Source organism: Zalophus californianus, chromosome 15, assembly GCF_009762305.2.
Source record: "Zalophus californianus isolate mZalCal1 chromosome 15, mZalCal1.pri.v2, whole genome shotgun sequence".
Lineage (NCBI taxonomy): Eukaryota > Metazoa > Chordata > Mammalia > Carnivora > Otariidae > Zalophus > Zalophus californianus.
The window spans coordinates 72676584-72691274 of record NC_045609.1 but is presented as its reverse complement, the minus strand read 5'-3'; the positions used below and the strand labels follow the sequence as shown (position 1 = coordinate 72691274).

The 14691-nt window shown below is 40.8% G+C and overlaps 1 protein-coding gene across 3 annotated transcripts in view; it reads right to left on the bottom strand.

Moving 5' to 3' along the window:
- FAM160B1 (family with sequence similarity 160 member B1) overlaps positions 1-13565 on the bottom strand; it is a 38234-nt gene extending 24669 nt beyond the window's left edge. The window contains exons 1-5 of one of the 3 annotated variants that reach the window (XM_027596970.2): positions 13327-13565; positions 6976-7054; positions 2413-2582; positions 628-732; positions 49-171 (exon numbers count right to left, since the gene is read on the bottom strand). In XM_027596970.2, coding sequence (XP_027452771.2) covers positions 49-171; positions 628-732; positions 2413-2582; positions 6976-7054; positions 13327-13371 — 522 coding nt within the window. In that variant the 5' untranslated portion in view covers positions 13372-13565. Of the gene's footprint in view, positions 1-48; positions 172-627; positions 1770-2412; positions 2583-6975; positions 7055-12546; positions 13200-13326 lie in introns of those variants that run through there. The other 2 variants (XM_027596971.2, XM_027596972.2) reach the window with 2 other exon arrangements.
- Positions 13566-14691: the final 1126 nt, after the last annotated feature.

Genomic DNA, 14691 nt, shown 5'->3' with positions numbered 1-14691 from the left:
AAAATAATTGTAATATAAGCATGCTTCGAAGGTTGACAAGTACCATACCTCCAGAAAAAAATTAACCAAGTAGGGATTTTGTTTCAGCTTTGCACATACAATACAGAGAAACTGGATTTCTTCATTTTCCGTTGGTGTTGCAAGTACTTCACCACACAGTCGAATTAATTTCTGTTAAAAAATTTAAAAAAAATGTTTCAAACTTGGGTTACTTTTTACAGGTACATAAATAGCCATCTGTTTGCCTTAAGAGTATTTACAATTTTCATATAATGCAAATACCTTGCATTCTGCAGACAGAACACTATTTACCATCACTTCCAACAAAAGAGATTTACTAGTAAGTTTTTCAAATATATCACCCTAGAAAATTCATAAGCACACAATAAACCCCTTGAGATGTCGAAGAGATAAGTTAAAGGAAAAACTAATGTATAAAACTTTAAGAGAAAAATAGAGCATATAATACAACGTGCTGCATACCAGAAGCTCAAGTATTTGCTAATTTACACGTTATTTTTGGAAAAATTTCCTTTATTATTTTTCATCTCAGAACAATCACATTAAAGTATTTATACATGAAAAGAAACGGAACCCAATGCTGTTTGGAGAAGGAGAAGAAAATACCTGCACCGGCCTGTGGACGTTAATGTGCGGGAGCAGCGGCTGCTGGATCCTCCCCAAGAGTTTAGTGTAGAACACCAGCACCTGCTGCTTCATCCCTGGGGGACACTGGGCGCAAAGAACAGAAAAGCAAACAAGGGAGAACAGACGATACAAACATGCTTACTCAAAAAGCTTAAAGAATAGGAATGTGAATGTATTTCACCCTCAAAAGTCAATGCAACCAGCCGATTAATGAGTCTTTCAATATACAATTCTCCACCAAATATTAATGACTGGCATTCTAGAAATAAAATTACATCTGGGACTGTATAATACAGCCAATGGAACTGCAGGCTGATGTGATGACAGACAGCATGGTAACGACACGCTGTTGAAATCAGTTTGGGCAACATCAACCTGTTTGTATTCTAAATGCTAGGGTAACCCCGAACTATTATGGTTAACTCTATGGCTGTTTTGCATTAGTTGCAAAATTATTTACATTATGATTATTATAAACAATGAATATTTAAAAAGGAAGTTTTTATAACATGCCATGCTTTAAATCTTTGCTGAAAACTAGGTAAACCTGATGATTGCTTACGCTGTGGGTTAAGAGAGCACAAACTAACAAGGTTATGTGTTCTATCACTAACCTGCTTATACTGTTTGCAATTAAAATACAGTCACAAAATGAGCATTTCCAAAGCATCCTCATAGACATGCTACCTGGAAATGGTATAAACGATAATCTCATGCACAGTATTTTTTCTAGATAGCAAATACTTTGCATTATTCAGATAGACCTGTAACATTTACAATCACCGATATAAAAATTAATTTGCCGGGTGCTACAATTATTGACCTTCACTCAAAAATCAATTAATCTGTATTCAACTTAGTGTTGTACCATCCCTCTCTCCACACGATAGGGGAGCAGATATCCTGCCTCAAAAATATAAATTGCATGAATTTAACTTAAAATGAATTGGGAGTACTACAGACTTAGTTAAAAGGAAACTTTCCGTAATACCACTACTCATAACTCTATTTGGTGTTTAAACATGTTGATTTTTTTTCCAGTTTGATTTTCACATATATTATAGAAATTCACAGAACAAAAGCACAGATTTTGAGACTTGAGGGAGGCCCTCCGTGATCACCTGTTCAAACGTTAAAGAGAAAGAAGGTTAACCAAAGGGACGTTCAAGGTCATAGCGTTAGTGGCAAAGCCAGGCCTCCCAACCGCACTCCAAAGTTCTTCCCTTTCCCTCGCACCCCCACAGGCTTTGAAACTTGCCTTTTTATGTAGTTTTAAAGTTTCCTGGTACAGAATATTATTTATATCATAAATACCAGTTTTGCAAAGATTTCTCAGGATTCATGAGGCCTAAAAACTTAACGTGGCTCCACTCCTTGGTAGAGGTAATGTCAGAATAATCAGTGACATTTTCTTTCTGGATTATGCAAAATAAGCCCTATTTTCCTAACCCAGTTTACACTGGGTTCCTTCTCACGTCCTTTGATTCTGAGTACATGCCCTTGAGCATATTTTCATAAATGTTTACACTGTAATTCTCAGCAAGCCTGAGGACCAGTTGTCGCCTAGAGCATCCTAGGGCTTTGCTGGCTCTCTGGACAGTCACATTGTGCAGGCTGCACATTTTCTGTTTTTCACAGTCCTGACTTGGATTCCACCATGCTTAATACATACCTCTATAATTAAATTTAGTACTTGCAGCTTCTTTACCTCTAAGACATTAATGCATGTATTACATGCCCAAGAACATGTGGATAGGAACTTACATCAGCTTTTCCTAAGGTATATAACGTTTCCAAGATCTTGTGATGAAGCAAATATTCCATACACGGCCCTGTCACTCCGAACTCTCGCTCCCGTTCTTCCTGTAGCAAAATACCTAACATCTGGTCCAGATGAGAGGGAATATTTGTATCTGTCACTGGGGCTTTATCATCTAAATAATAATAAAAAAAATTCATCAAACATTCAAACAATTTAAAACTGCCTATTTGTACCTAAAATGCCTTTGCTATTTCTCTATTCCAATTCAAAATGAGAGAAAAATCTGAACTACACACTTAAGTGGTATATAATTGGTATGTAATTATCTTTGCCAGGATGTAGGTGATTCTTTTTGCCATGTTCTTATTCAAAAATGGAATCAATATTCTGAAATATATTCTATTAACTAATGTCTATGTATAATTCAAAATAAGAGCCATTTATACAGAAATGGGAACATGATCAAGAAAAATACACATAACATCAAAATTTTGTATACACTTACAATTAAAAACAATTTTTTTTCAAACAGCTAGTTCAGAAGTTCTGAACTTTTGGATCTGAATTTTAAGTCTCTTTATATAGAAACAGGTTGGCCTTAAACATCAAGCTGAATTAGGTAGGATACATAGAAAGGGCAGGTTCTGTTTTTGTTTGCTACTGAATCACGTCGTAACACTGGGAAGTCATACACTTACAGCCCCTAATTCATCTCCATCTGTGAAAACATGAGGAGCCCAAAGAACAATTTCTGGCATCTCTCATGAACAGACAACTATTTCCCAAAGCCAAAACTTCTTCTCAGGAGAATTCTTATTAAGCACTATTGATTTTTTAAGATAAAAATCCATTGATAGATTTTGAGTTCACAACTGGGACTTAAAAATCACATGGTTTTATCAACTTACCCTTACTGTACTAAATTGCTCTTAATAGAATGTTTAAATACAAAATATACTTGGAAATGCCAAGTTCTTATTTATGTCTCTACTGTAATTTCCTTAGTACTCCATAGTATGTGCAACACAATCCTAGTATGCTATATATTTTGATGGTATGTTGCTTTGCCTGTATGTGTGCACATGTATGCACATACACATGCACACGCAGTGTAAACCGGAACACTAAGCCCTACAGAGAAAACAATGGAGAGACAGAGGTCACCCTTGTTTCCAAGGATACATGTACCAAATTTGATATACAATGTGGCAGGTACTAAAAGCATGGGGCCTGGAGTTAGACAACTTGCATTCAAATCTTGGCTCTGTCGCTTGTAGCCAGATGACCTTGACAAACTATTTAAGCCTCTGTCACCACCACCTGTAAAATGGGGGTAATCAACACTAGGAAGTGTCATATGATTTCAATGAAACCATGTGTGTAAAGCTCAATGCCTTTGCACACAGTAAGAATTCAAGAAATGTTAACTTTTGATGTTTCATTTTGTATTCTTCTAAAACGAGTGGCCAGCCACTAACAGAAGATAATTTGTAAATTTATTTGAAATTTGGGTCTTTTTTTTTTCTTATGTTTTTTCCTCTTTAATTGCAGACTTTATATAAACATTCCAGGAAAGAATGAATGTTCAAGTATGGTTTGATTACAGTTATCAATGGAGAAAAATGACCAGAAAGGCTTTGTAAATTGAGAGACAAATGAATTGTAAATGTGACTTGACAGGATTAAAATCCTAGCTCCCTAGAAGGCAAGACGTTGTTTTTGCCCTCTACCCCCTTCACTCCTAAGCTGCATGTAGGTCCCTGTGCCTCCATATGCCATTCCTTCTACCTGAAATGCCTTTTTCCTCCTCCTCGATCTTGCTCCTAATCATCCTTTAAACCCCACGTTAGGGACTCTGCCTTCTATTTCTCCCTTCTTTGTTCTCTCTGTGCCTGACACATATACACACATTCGTCCCATACTTTATTATAATGTACATACTTGTTTCTACTAAACTGCAAAAAAAAAAAAAAAATCATTTAAAGCAAGAACTTAAAGCCTTTCCCTTAAAGTATTTCCTTAAAGCTATGGAGGAGTGAAAAATTCACAAGGGCTAAGGAATAGTCATTTGAAAAGGCAGGTCCTCTCAAAAATCTTTCCTACAGATCTGCTGTCTAAATACCCAAATTAAGGTAGAAGTTATATTTTACGTGGAAAGGTATACATATATTTTGTATCTAATTTTTACTTATTATACAACTATAAAGGGTTTTTTGTTTTAAGGAATTATCACCTACGGCCCCATCAGCTTCCCCAATCAGACTGCCTGAATACTCTATTTCAGGAGGTGCCAGACTTTGGCCTAGGGGGCAAATCCAGGCTTACTACATGTTTCTGTTGTATTGGAACAAAGAAACACTATTCTTTTACATACTGTTGATGGCGGCTTTTGCACAACAGAACTGAGCAGTTCCAAGAGAGGCCACAGGACCCACAAAGCCTAAAATATTTACTATCTGGCCCTTTACAGAAAGTTTGTCAACCTTTGACCTATGTATTTCACATTCCCCTTACTCTCCATACTTCTTATTCACTGAGAAAGACAGAAGCAACCAGAAAAGAACTCTTGAAGACTTTGTAGACCACATCCACCCTCCTTCTTCATCTATACTTATATGCTGTTTTCCACACCTTATTGTGACGGATGGACTGTCCACGTGCCTATTAAGGCTCAGCCCTCACCTGTGCACTAGACCCTACTCCCCTTGCCCATTTAAGGGTATTGCTCAGAAATGACGGCATCTGACTCTTGTCCACCGTTCCCTCTCTACTAGATCACTCCATCAAAGTACAAACTAAAATATCTTCCATCTTGAAAAAAAAAAAAAAAAGTAAAACCCTCTCTTGACTGACCCTCTTACCCGACTGGCTCAGGCATAAGAGCATATGACTCTTGATCTCGGGGTTGTGAATTCAAGCCCCACAGTGGATATAGAGATTAAATAGATAAATAGATACTTAAAATTAAACCCTCTCTTGAAACCACATCTCCCCTTGGCTAATGCTCCATTTCTCAGCTCCCCTTCCCACTAATGTGTATAGACGTGTCCCACTGTCTATATAGGTTTTCTGACCCCTCTTCTCTTAAAGCATAATCCAATCAGGTCTCCTCTCTCTTCCTTGCCATTAAAACGGCTCTTATCAAGTCCACTAATGAGCTCCTTGCGGCTAAGTCCAAAGATCCTTTCTTAGTCTTCATTAAACTGACATCAGCGTCATTTGACACAATTAATCCCTGTCTCCTCTCTAGCCTCTAGGACATCATTCTCTCTTGGCTGTCTTCTACCCCACTAGCAAAAGTGATTTCCTTTGCTATTGTTTTCATCATCCCAATGTCTGAGCATTGGGCCCGAGGGCTCCATTTCTGAACATCTTCTCTCTTCCATCTACCCTTACTCCCTACATCTCATCCAGTCTCATGGCTTTAAATCCTACTTACATGTGATGACTTCAATGTCATATCTCTGGTTTAGAACTCCACCTTAAATTCCAGATTCCTATTTCCAACTGTCTACTCAACATATCCAACTGGACATATAGTTGGCATCTCAAATTTAACATGTCCAGAACACTTACAAACCTGCTCCTCCTGCAGTCGCCCTGTCCTGGTAAGTGGCCTTTCTATTTTCCATCTGCCTAAGCCCAAAACTTTGAAGTTTCCTTGACTCAGTCTCTCATACCCAACATCCAATCTGTCAACAAAGCTTTCTCCAAAATACACCTAGAATACAATCTTATCCTACCAGCTCCCTGGTTTAAGCCACCATCGTTGCTCGGACCACTGCAATGGTCCCCTAACGGTCCACAGCTTCGCCTCTGTGTCTTTCCAATCTAATTTTTTCTCACAGAAGCTGAAATTGATTATGTTACATGCCACCCAAAGCCCTCTGATGGCTTCCCACCTTGGAGTAAGAGCGAAAGCCCTTATAATAGCTTCCAAGGCCCTTTTGTGACTGCATCTGGCTCCCATCTGACGTCACCTCCTCACACTTTTCTCCTTGTTCACGTTGCTCTAGCCAAACCGGCTTCCTTGCAGTTCCTGGAGTATGCCAAGCATGTTGTATGCTCCAGCTGCAGGGTTTCTGCACTAGGTCCTCTTCCTGAAACCAACCCCCCAGGCTTGCTTCCTCTTTCCTTCAGATTCCAACTGAGACGTCTGTTCAGGCAATGAGGCTTTCTCTAACCTACAAAAGCCAACTGCCCCCCTTCCCCCATGTATACACTTCTATCCCCTTAGCCTGCCTCATTTCCCCCTCAGCCCCTGCCATCTGACACACTATGTGTATTTGTCTATTTTGGGCTCGCTTCTCTGTCATCAGTATATAAGCTCTATTAGGACAGGGATTTTGTCTGTTTGATTTACTGTTCTATTGCTCAGTGCCTAGAACAATGCCTACACATAGTAGGTGCTCAATAGATACATTTTTAAAGTGAATCTAAAAGAGGAATTAAAAGTAAAATAACTTGTTTATAAATTTAAATATAAAATAACTTTGAAAACTAATTTGAAATATATTTTAGTATTTCATAAATTTTGTTTAATTAACATTAGCTTTGTTTCTTACCCGAAGTCTCTATGTAGTAATGGGTAATTGCCTTCCAGTGATAAACAAAATCTTCTTGTAAAGGAAGAGAAGGTGCAAGCTACACAAACACACACACACACAAAAAGACCACAACAATTAAGAAAATGGCATTAAACGTTTCCCATAAAGTATAACTCTGTATTTGTCCACTAATAATACAAAAGTAGCATAAAAATAAAGGATGAGCTTTAATTTGATTTTATATGTCAGAATATCAAAGAAAAAAAGGAGTCAAAATCAAGAAAGTAAAAATGATTTATTAAGAAAGAGGAAAAACATATTTATCAATATTATTATTAAACTACAAGGGCTGGGACTTTTTTTTCCTCCCCGAAACTGGTTAACTACATATGGTTTCAAAAGTAATGGTGTTAAGTGAAAAGATGCAAAATCCTATTTAAATTATCAGTAAAATGAAATTATCAGTAACCAGGGATCTTTGTACCTAGGACTTTGAAATGCAAAACAGTAAAAGGCTGCTATGCAGTTACACGTCACCATTACAAAAACATATACCAAAGTCAATCATGTAATCTGATTAAAACTGTTCCCTACTTTCAGTGACATACAGATGTAAACCTTTTCTTTTTAAGCCTGGATTAGGCAGTGCATATTTTTAGCAAAATACCTGTGTGAACAAGACACTACCAATTTAAATTCCACAAAGCCAAAAATGTTTCACTTCAAAGTAAGTTCAAAATTTACTTCAAAAATTTTAAGACCAAAATTATATGCCTTCAGCCATCTCATAGCCAACCTGCCAAGTACTTCAAATGTGTGTTAAACAGATAAAAGACCTAAATGCACCTTCCACAACACTGTCTTTTCCTTAAACAGAGAGAGAGAGAGAGAGAGAGAGAGAGAGAGAATGCTCTCCCAGTCCCACTATTGCCCATAAATACTGGTCAGAAAGTTCACAGTGGATCCAGCTTACTTAAAAACAACCAGGTTTCTATCCTGGCAACCGAAAGCCTGGCACAGTCATCTTTCATTCCCAGATACTTCATCTAAACTGATGACCTCAGGGATCACGTTACTCCTGTCTTCTACGTGTTCCATTTTGATTTTTTGTGTCCTCAAGCAGAGACCTCAAAGTCTGGAATCCTAATAAAACAATCTCAAAACTATTGGACAAATTATAAACACTGGTCATAGACACATTACGACCTTTAATCCTGATGAAATGTCCTTAGGGAAGAAGTGGACCTCAACATTTCGTGGCAATCGCCAATGTTTTAAGGCTCGCTCTCGTGCTTGCCTGTGTGCACTGCTCTGTATCACACTGGGTTAAGAGATCTAAGTATTCACCTCATTTCCAAATAGAGTGCTAGGAAATTTTTAAAAAGGCTTTAAGATCTTTAAAAGTAGTTAAAGCCTTTGGGATTACTATCCTTCAAGAAGAACATGGCAGAGAAATTATTTGGGAGACATTGAGAAAAAAAATTAAAAAGAATATTAGAAAGTATTACCTTGGGAAGATAGATTAATCTTCCCAAAACTTTCAGATTAAAAAAATGTTTTAATCAGCTACTTGTTTTTAGGATCGTCTTCAAAATATGTCAAAATTCTCTTTTTTTGGACCTGGTTTTTTATACACCATCTTTCTATAGTTAAATGTATTAACAATTGGGATAAAGTCAAATGAAATTTGGCGTTTCAAAAAAAACTACCTAATTTCTTAAGTGTAAATATTGCAATTTGTTAAATTTTTCTGAGGGCATCTCCTTGGTCTATAAGGAATTACAGCATCCTTGCTCCAGATTATTTTACCTGTGGGACTGAACTCCATTTCCAAGTTAAGTCACTAGATCAGAGGTCCTACAGGATTTGTGTTAGGACCTTTGCTCTTCTAGTCCAACTCAAAGCAGGATGGTGTTGCTTACCTGTGAATACCTCTCTTCCAGGAGTTTGATTTAAGTAAGAAATCTATTTAAGTAGACAGGGAGACAGTTCCGAATTGCTAACAACTACTTAGTAACAATCTTTGTTCAAACATGAGTAAGTTTCCTTATTTATATAAAACTTCCTACTAAAATTGTCTTTCATTACTAACTCTAACATGCAAATTACCTGTTTTATCATTGCATAAAAGAAATAGTCATGCGATGGGTAAAAATAAAAAAAGGAAGAGGTGAGTGAATCAGCATGAGGGGATTCTCACTTGAGTTCACTTTTTGCAAAACAGAGATTAAATTTTTGAAAATTCATGCAATCACACTCTCAACCAAAACTGGACCTGAGTGCCTACCTTGGGCATGGCTTTCTCTGAGAAGCCTTGCCAGACTTCCTGCCGAGGATCCAGCCCTTTCCACAAACTGTGGCACCCTCTCCCAGCCTGCTCGCTCTCTTAGCCCTTATCCCACATTTGTCATTGCTGATCTCCTCCACTCAATCACAAACTCAGCAAGGGGCTGGGATCATGTCGTCTCTTTCATCACTGACTTCCCGGTTGGTTTTCAACTCGGTGATGGCACAGAGTAAGCATTCGGTGACAGTCACTGAGTGATTAATCCAATGGCACAGCAGTTGCTGTCATTTAATGAGTACTTATGTGCCAGGCACAGTGCTGCAAAGTTTACAATTCCTATATGGTCTTAAATGATCTTAAAATAAACTCCGATTTTCCCCAAACTCCTATTAAGAGCGAAAGCCAGTTAATTACCTCACCCAAGGGGAAAAACTGCTTGTAACTAAAAACCCAGACCGTCTTTCTCCAGAAGGCCTACCACACAGAAGGACCTAGAGCAGTAACTCAGAGGAGAGCCAGACATCTGCCACATAAGCCCCATCTGCTCACTCTCTCACGTGTCTCATGAACAGTCCACACCCTGATCTTCGAATGTGCTTCTTCCTTCCAACATCCCTAAGGCCCCCCTATCTCCCCACCCTCTTCCAAGTCCAGCTCAAGCCTCCCTTCCTCCAGGGGGCCTTCTCCCCCAAGCCCTTCAATCCTAACTGCTTGCCCCCACAGAACTCACTGGCTGAACAATCATCCAAAAATTAATAACAATGGTTCACACTAATGAAGCACTGACTATGTACCAGGCACTGCACTAGGCACTTCATATGTATTATCTCATTTTAATTTTCACAATAATCCTAAGAGATTGGTATAATTATTTCCATTTTACAATGAGGAAACTGAAATGTACAAAGATTAAGTAACTTTTCCTGTGTAGAAGGGAGGGACGGCTGCAGGACTGAAACCTTATTCTGGATGGCTCTGGGGCTAGGGCTCACTCTTGTGCACTGTTTAATTTTTAGCTTGTGTATTTGTTTTGTCTCCCAAATTAGACTGTAAGCATTGTGAGCAAGGACGCAGGTATACCGTTTCCTCCGTGCTGTGCCACACTTTCGCGGTAGGCTCATAAAACATTAGCTGAATGACTAAAGGATGAAAAGTTTGAGATCCCATCAGAAAAGAATACACTTAAGAAGACACTACGTATGTTTGACTTGAGGTTTTAATGCCCAGGGCAGAAGAGCTTTTAAAATATTGCCAGTCCCAACAATCATCAACTCTTAACTGTAATTTGAAAAGAAAAGATTCAAATTCTGAAGGAGGACATCCACTGAATTAACCCGTTAAAGTAGATAAAACTTTCTTCCCTTATCCTCTTGGAATAAATCTGCCCTCAAAGGGTGAAACTGGCTGAAATTTAGAAAGAACCAGCTCCTGGCAGATTACCTAGGACAGACTAGGCCCTCAACAAATATTTAATTGTACTAAATGGAAAGTGTTTTACTTGTACTTTGGAGAAACTGTGCTAACATGATCTAGTCCAACCTAGGAACTAACTACAACATTTCACTCTTATGACATGTGGCAACAGGCTAACAAAATGGATTCACTGCAAACTTACTGGCCAATCATTTTTTATTCTGAGGGAAGATTCACTTCTGAAAAGGGAAGCAAGAGTTACGTTACAGTTTTTGTTTTTGATCAAGGTATGAATTTCTCTTCTAAACTCAAAATGTAATCGGTCAGCTCAATAACACATTTTCAAGTACTAATCTTGAAAATCTTATGTTTTTTCCTTCTACTAGTTAACAGGAAGTAAGAAGAAACTATTAATTAAACAATAAGGAAAACTCTACATGTAAACCTCATTTAAATGAATATGTTTATCTGGTCAACCCTAAAAAAAACTTTTGAAGATTTGAAGGCTGAACCACAATTGTACAAAGAAACCTATAAAGTAATAATATCAAAGTGGCTGAAAACAGTGACACTTCAGGTCATGTCAGCACCTGCACATAGGATAAAGTCCCACCTCTGAAAAATCCAGATAATTATGTTAATTGCAATACTGTATCAGAAAATGCTAATTGGGCATACAAATTAAAAGGAGTAGAGAGAAAAGCTAATGAAATGAACTGATGAATGATAAAAGCAGTTTACAGAAGAAAATGCAAGGCAAACAGAACTGAAAAAATGGAAACCAGTCTTGGGCTGGGCAAAAACATTCTTCAAATACCACAAGAATGGCTTATTTATCATTATATATGAGTTCATTCCCAAGAGAGAATGTAAAAAGGAAAAAGTTTGCCAATTTTTTTCTGATTTAACCTATCAAGGTAAACTGCAAAGTATCACAGCTGAAAACATTAACTCTAATCAAATAAAAACATTAGTTTTCTAAATGCTATGGATCAGTTACTAGGACCAAGTGAACATAATCCACTCTTAATTTTTTCTCACCTCAGCAAAGAAGCTGGATATGACAGAGCCAGAGTCAGACAATTTACATGGGTAATTTGGTAGATGCTAGCATATACAGTTATAAAAAGACAATGAGGACAGAAAACACAAGCCTCAGGATAAAAATGAGTCTTTACTGGGAGAGTAGGAAAGCTATCTTTCTTTTTCTAAGTACTTACTTCAGTAAGTATCAACCTGATAGGTAAAGGATGTAAATAATGTAATATATTTTTTATTCCCAATTATCTCAGTATTAACCTGTACTCAATGTTAAAATTAAGTGATTTTAAGTTAAAGAATAATATAAAATGTAAATGCCGCTGTTTTTATACATTTCGGTTAAATTCTTTTAACAAAGTTGCTGTAGATTGTGTATAACAAGGGAAAATTAAAAATTGTCCTAAAGTCTAAAACTGTCACCTCCATGTGTAGTACTGCTCTTCATTCATGAAAACCCTCTCTTTGATTTGATACACGTTTTCCCAAGAACTTGTGGTAGAGCTTAAATGATTTTTAAGCATTTCCCACATATCACTTAAAATAACAATTGTACTGAAGTTTTGTTTTCAAACTTAATTTTAAAAATCCATTTTATTTTTATCTGACCATAAAAATGGTTCTATTGCAGCTGGCTTTTTTTTTTTTTTAAGTTGTGTGGATTTCAAGGTGCTATATCACACAGTCTAAACATAGAAAGAAAATGACATTTTTTAAATTAGCAAGGTACTGGTGTCTTGCACAAGATGCATTTTCCAATTTGGGCAACTGTCCCTGAGTAAAGAGAAACAACCAAAGTAAAGCAAACTAGATCTCTTATTATGAAAACAGAGCAAGGCATTCTCTTTTACTTCTCTTCTGTTAGTCTGTTCGGGCCTTTGAACGTCTCTCGGTGCTGGTCTCTAAAATCCTCAAAGGAGAGAGTCCAGGAAGAGAAGACAAGAAAGGAAACAGATGGTCTCGCTGCTCTGCCGAGGGCTTGGAAGAATGTAGACCACACTCGACCAGACCCCTCCAAACTCCCATTTCACAACAATCAATACAGTGCAGCTGAGTTCGGGCCGTGAGGCCTGCGAAGGCAAAGCTAGCAGGATTACGAAACCGGGTCTAGCGGGCTGCCTCCTCCCACCCCCAACCGGGGCACACCTTCCCGCCCACCCCACCTTCCAAAGTCAGCACAACACCAAGCCAAACCCAAGCCCCAGCCACGTCTGGCCGTTTCTTTTGTCCTGCTCCACGCTGACCACCTTTTATCCGGAGCAGCTTAGCGGTCCGGGAGTCCGGGGGTGCGCCCTGCGGCCCCGCCAGGTACTCCCGACCCCCCGTCCCCATCCAGGAGTCAGGCGAACGCCGCGCCGGCCCGGGGCTCCTGTCCCGCCGGGGCACCCCCGCCCACCCTCCCGCGGACGCACAGAGACCCGCGCCGGCCCGGGGCAGGACGGCGAGGAGGGGGCCTGCTCCGAGCCAGGCCCGAGGCCCCGGCGCCCCGACGGCCCCGCCGCGCCCCGAAGCGCCCGCCCCGGCCTCGCCCCCCCGCGGGAACCGGGCCACCGAGGCCCGGGCCGAAGCCGCAGGAAGCGTAGGCCGCCGCCATCCCCGGTCTGTCGTGAGCCCGCTGCCCGCGGCCTTACCGCCTCCACGGCGTGCTGCAGGATGGAGGTGAACTTGGAGAACATCTTGTCACGGGACTGCAGCAGCCTCTCCCGGGACGACCTGGAGAGCTCCTCGATCCGCCGCCGCCGCCCCTGCTGCGGCTGCCGGGGCGGCTCCAGAGTGAAGGCCGGTGCGGGGCGGGGAGGACGAGCAGAGGGCCGAGGCGGGCTCGGGCCCGGCCGCTTCGGGGGTGCGCGGGCGGCGCGGCGGCTCCGGCGGGCGCTGGGACGCAGCGGGCGGCGAGGAGGGCGTTCGGCTCAGACTCGGGGCCCCGCGACGCTCCGGCAGCGGGCTGCGGCTCCGGCTCGGACACGGTGGCAGCCCGGCTCGGGTTCCTTCCGCCCGCTCTGCCCGCCGCGGCCTGCAGGGGGCGCCGCCGCGGCCCGGGGAGGCCCCGACCGGGCCTGCCCAGCGGCGGGGCAGCTGGACGCCGCGGGGGCGGAAAAAGCGGCGCGGAGAGGCCGCAGCGGGCGGGGGGCGGGGGGCGGGAACCCGACGGGTGCGGCCGCCGCCCTCTCCCTGCTCCCGCGCGCCTGGCGCACTGTAGTCCTCACGTTTGAAAAATTCATCCAGCCTCTCAGTTTTGTTTCTGCGGGGGCAGTTAACAGGCCGATTTTGTAGGGAAACGTAGCCATATCTGTACATAATATTACGAGATTCGTCTTTTAAGGGCAGATTTGGGAGACTCGTAAGAAACAGTACAGTATTCCTAAGGCAAAATTGGTCCGTGCATTTAAATGCTAAGAATTAGAACAAATCAATTAATGTTGGTGAGATGGTTTTGCTAACTGGAAAATATATTATTAATTGTTAATTATTCACCATTAAAACAGGAAGCCCCAAATGGACAAATGGTAAGATGGTTCAGTCAATAGTTTGTAACTTGTTTGATAGGTGCACGGCATTCAGTATTGTATTTTCTATTCTGTTTATCAGATGATACTGGAAAACAGTGAGGGAAAGAATCTGGAGGGATTCTGCTAAATGCATAGGACAGATGAGTGAGGCTACATTGTAAGCCCATGGGTGGAGGCTCCTTAAAAACACTATGCAGGGCCCCTGGGTGGCTCAGATGGTTGAGCGTCTGCCTTCGGCTCAGGTCATGATCCCAGGCTCCTGGGATCGAGTCCCGCAACGGGCTCCCTGCTCCTTGGGACACTGCTTCTCCCTCTGCTTCTCTCTCTGTCTCTCATGAATGAATAAATAAATAAAATCTTAAAAAAAAAAAAAAACCACTATGCAACAGTATATTCACCAAGCTTTGAAGAAGCACAGTGCGGTAGTAAATTTTAGGTTGGGTTGATACAAGTTATGAAAAATGTTCGTATCCTGGCGAACTTTGT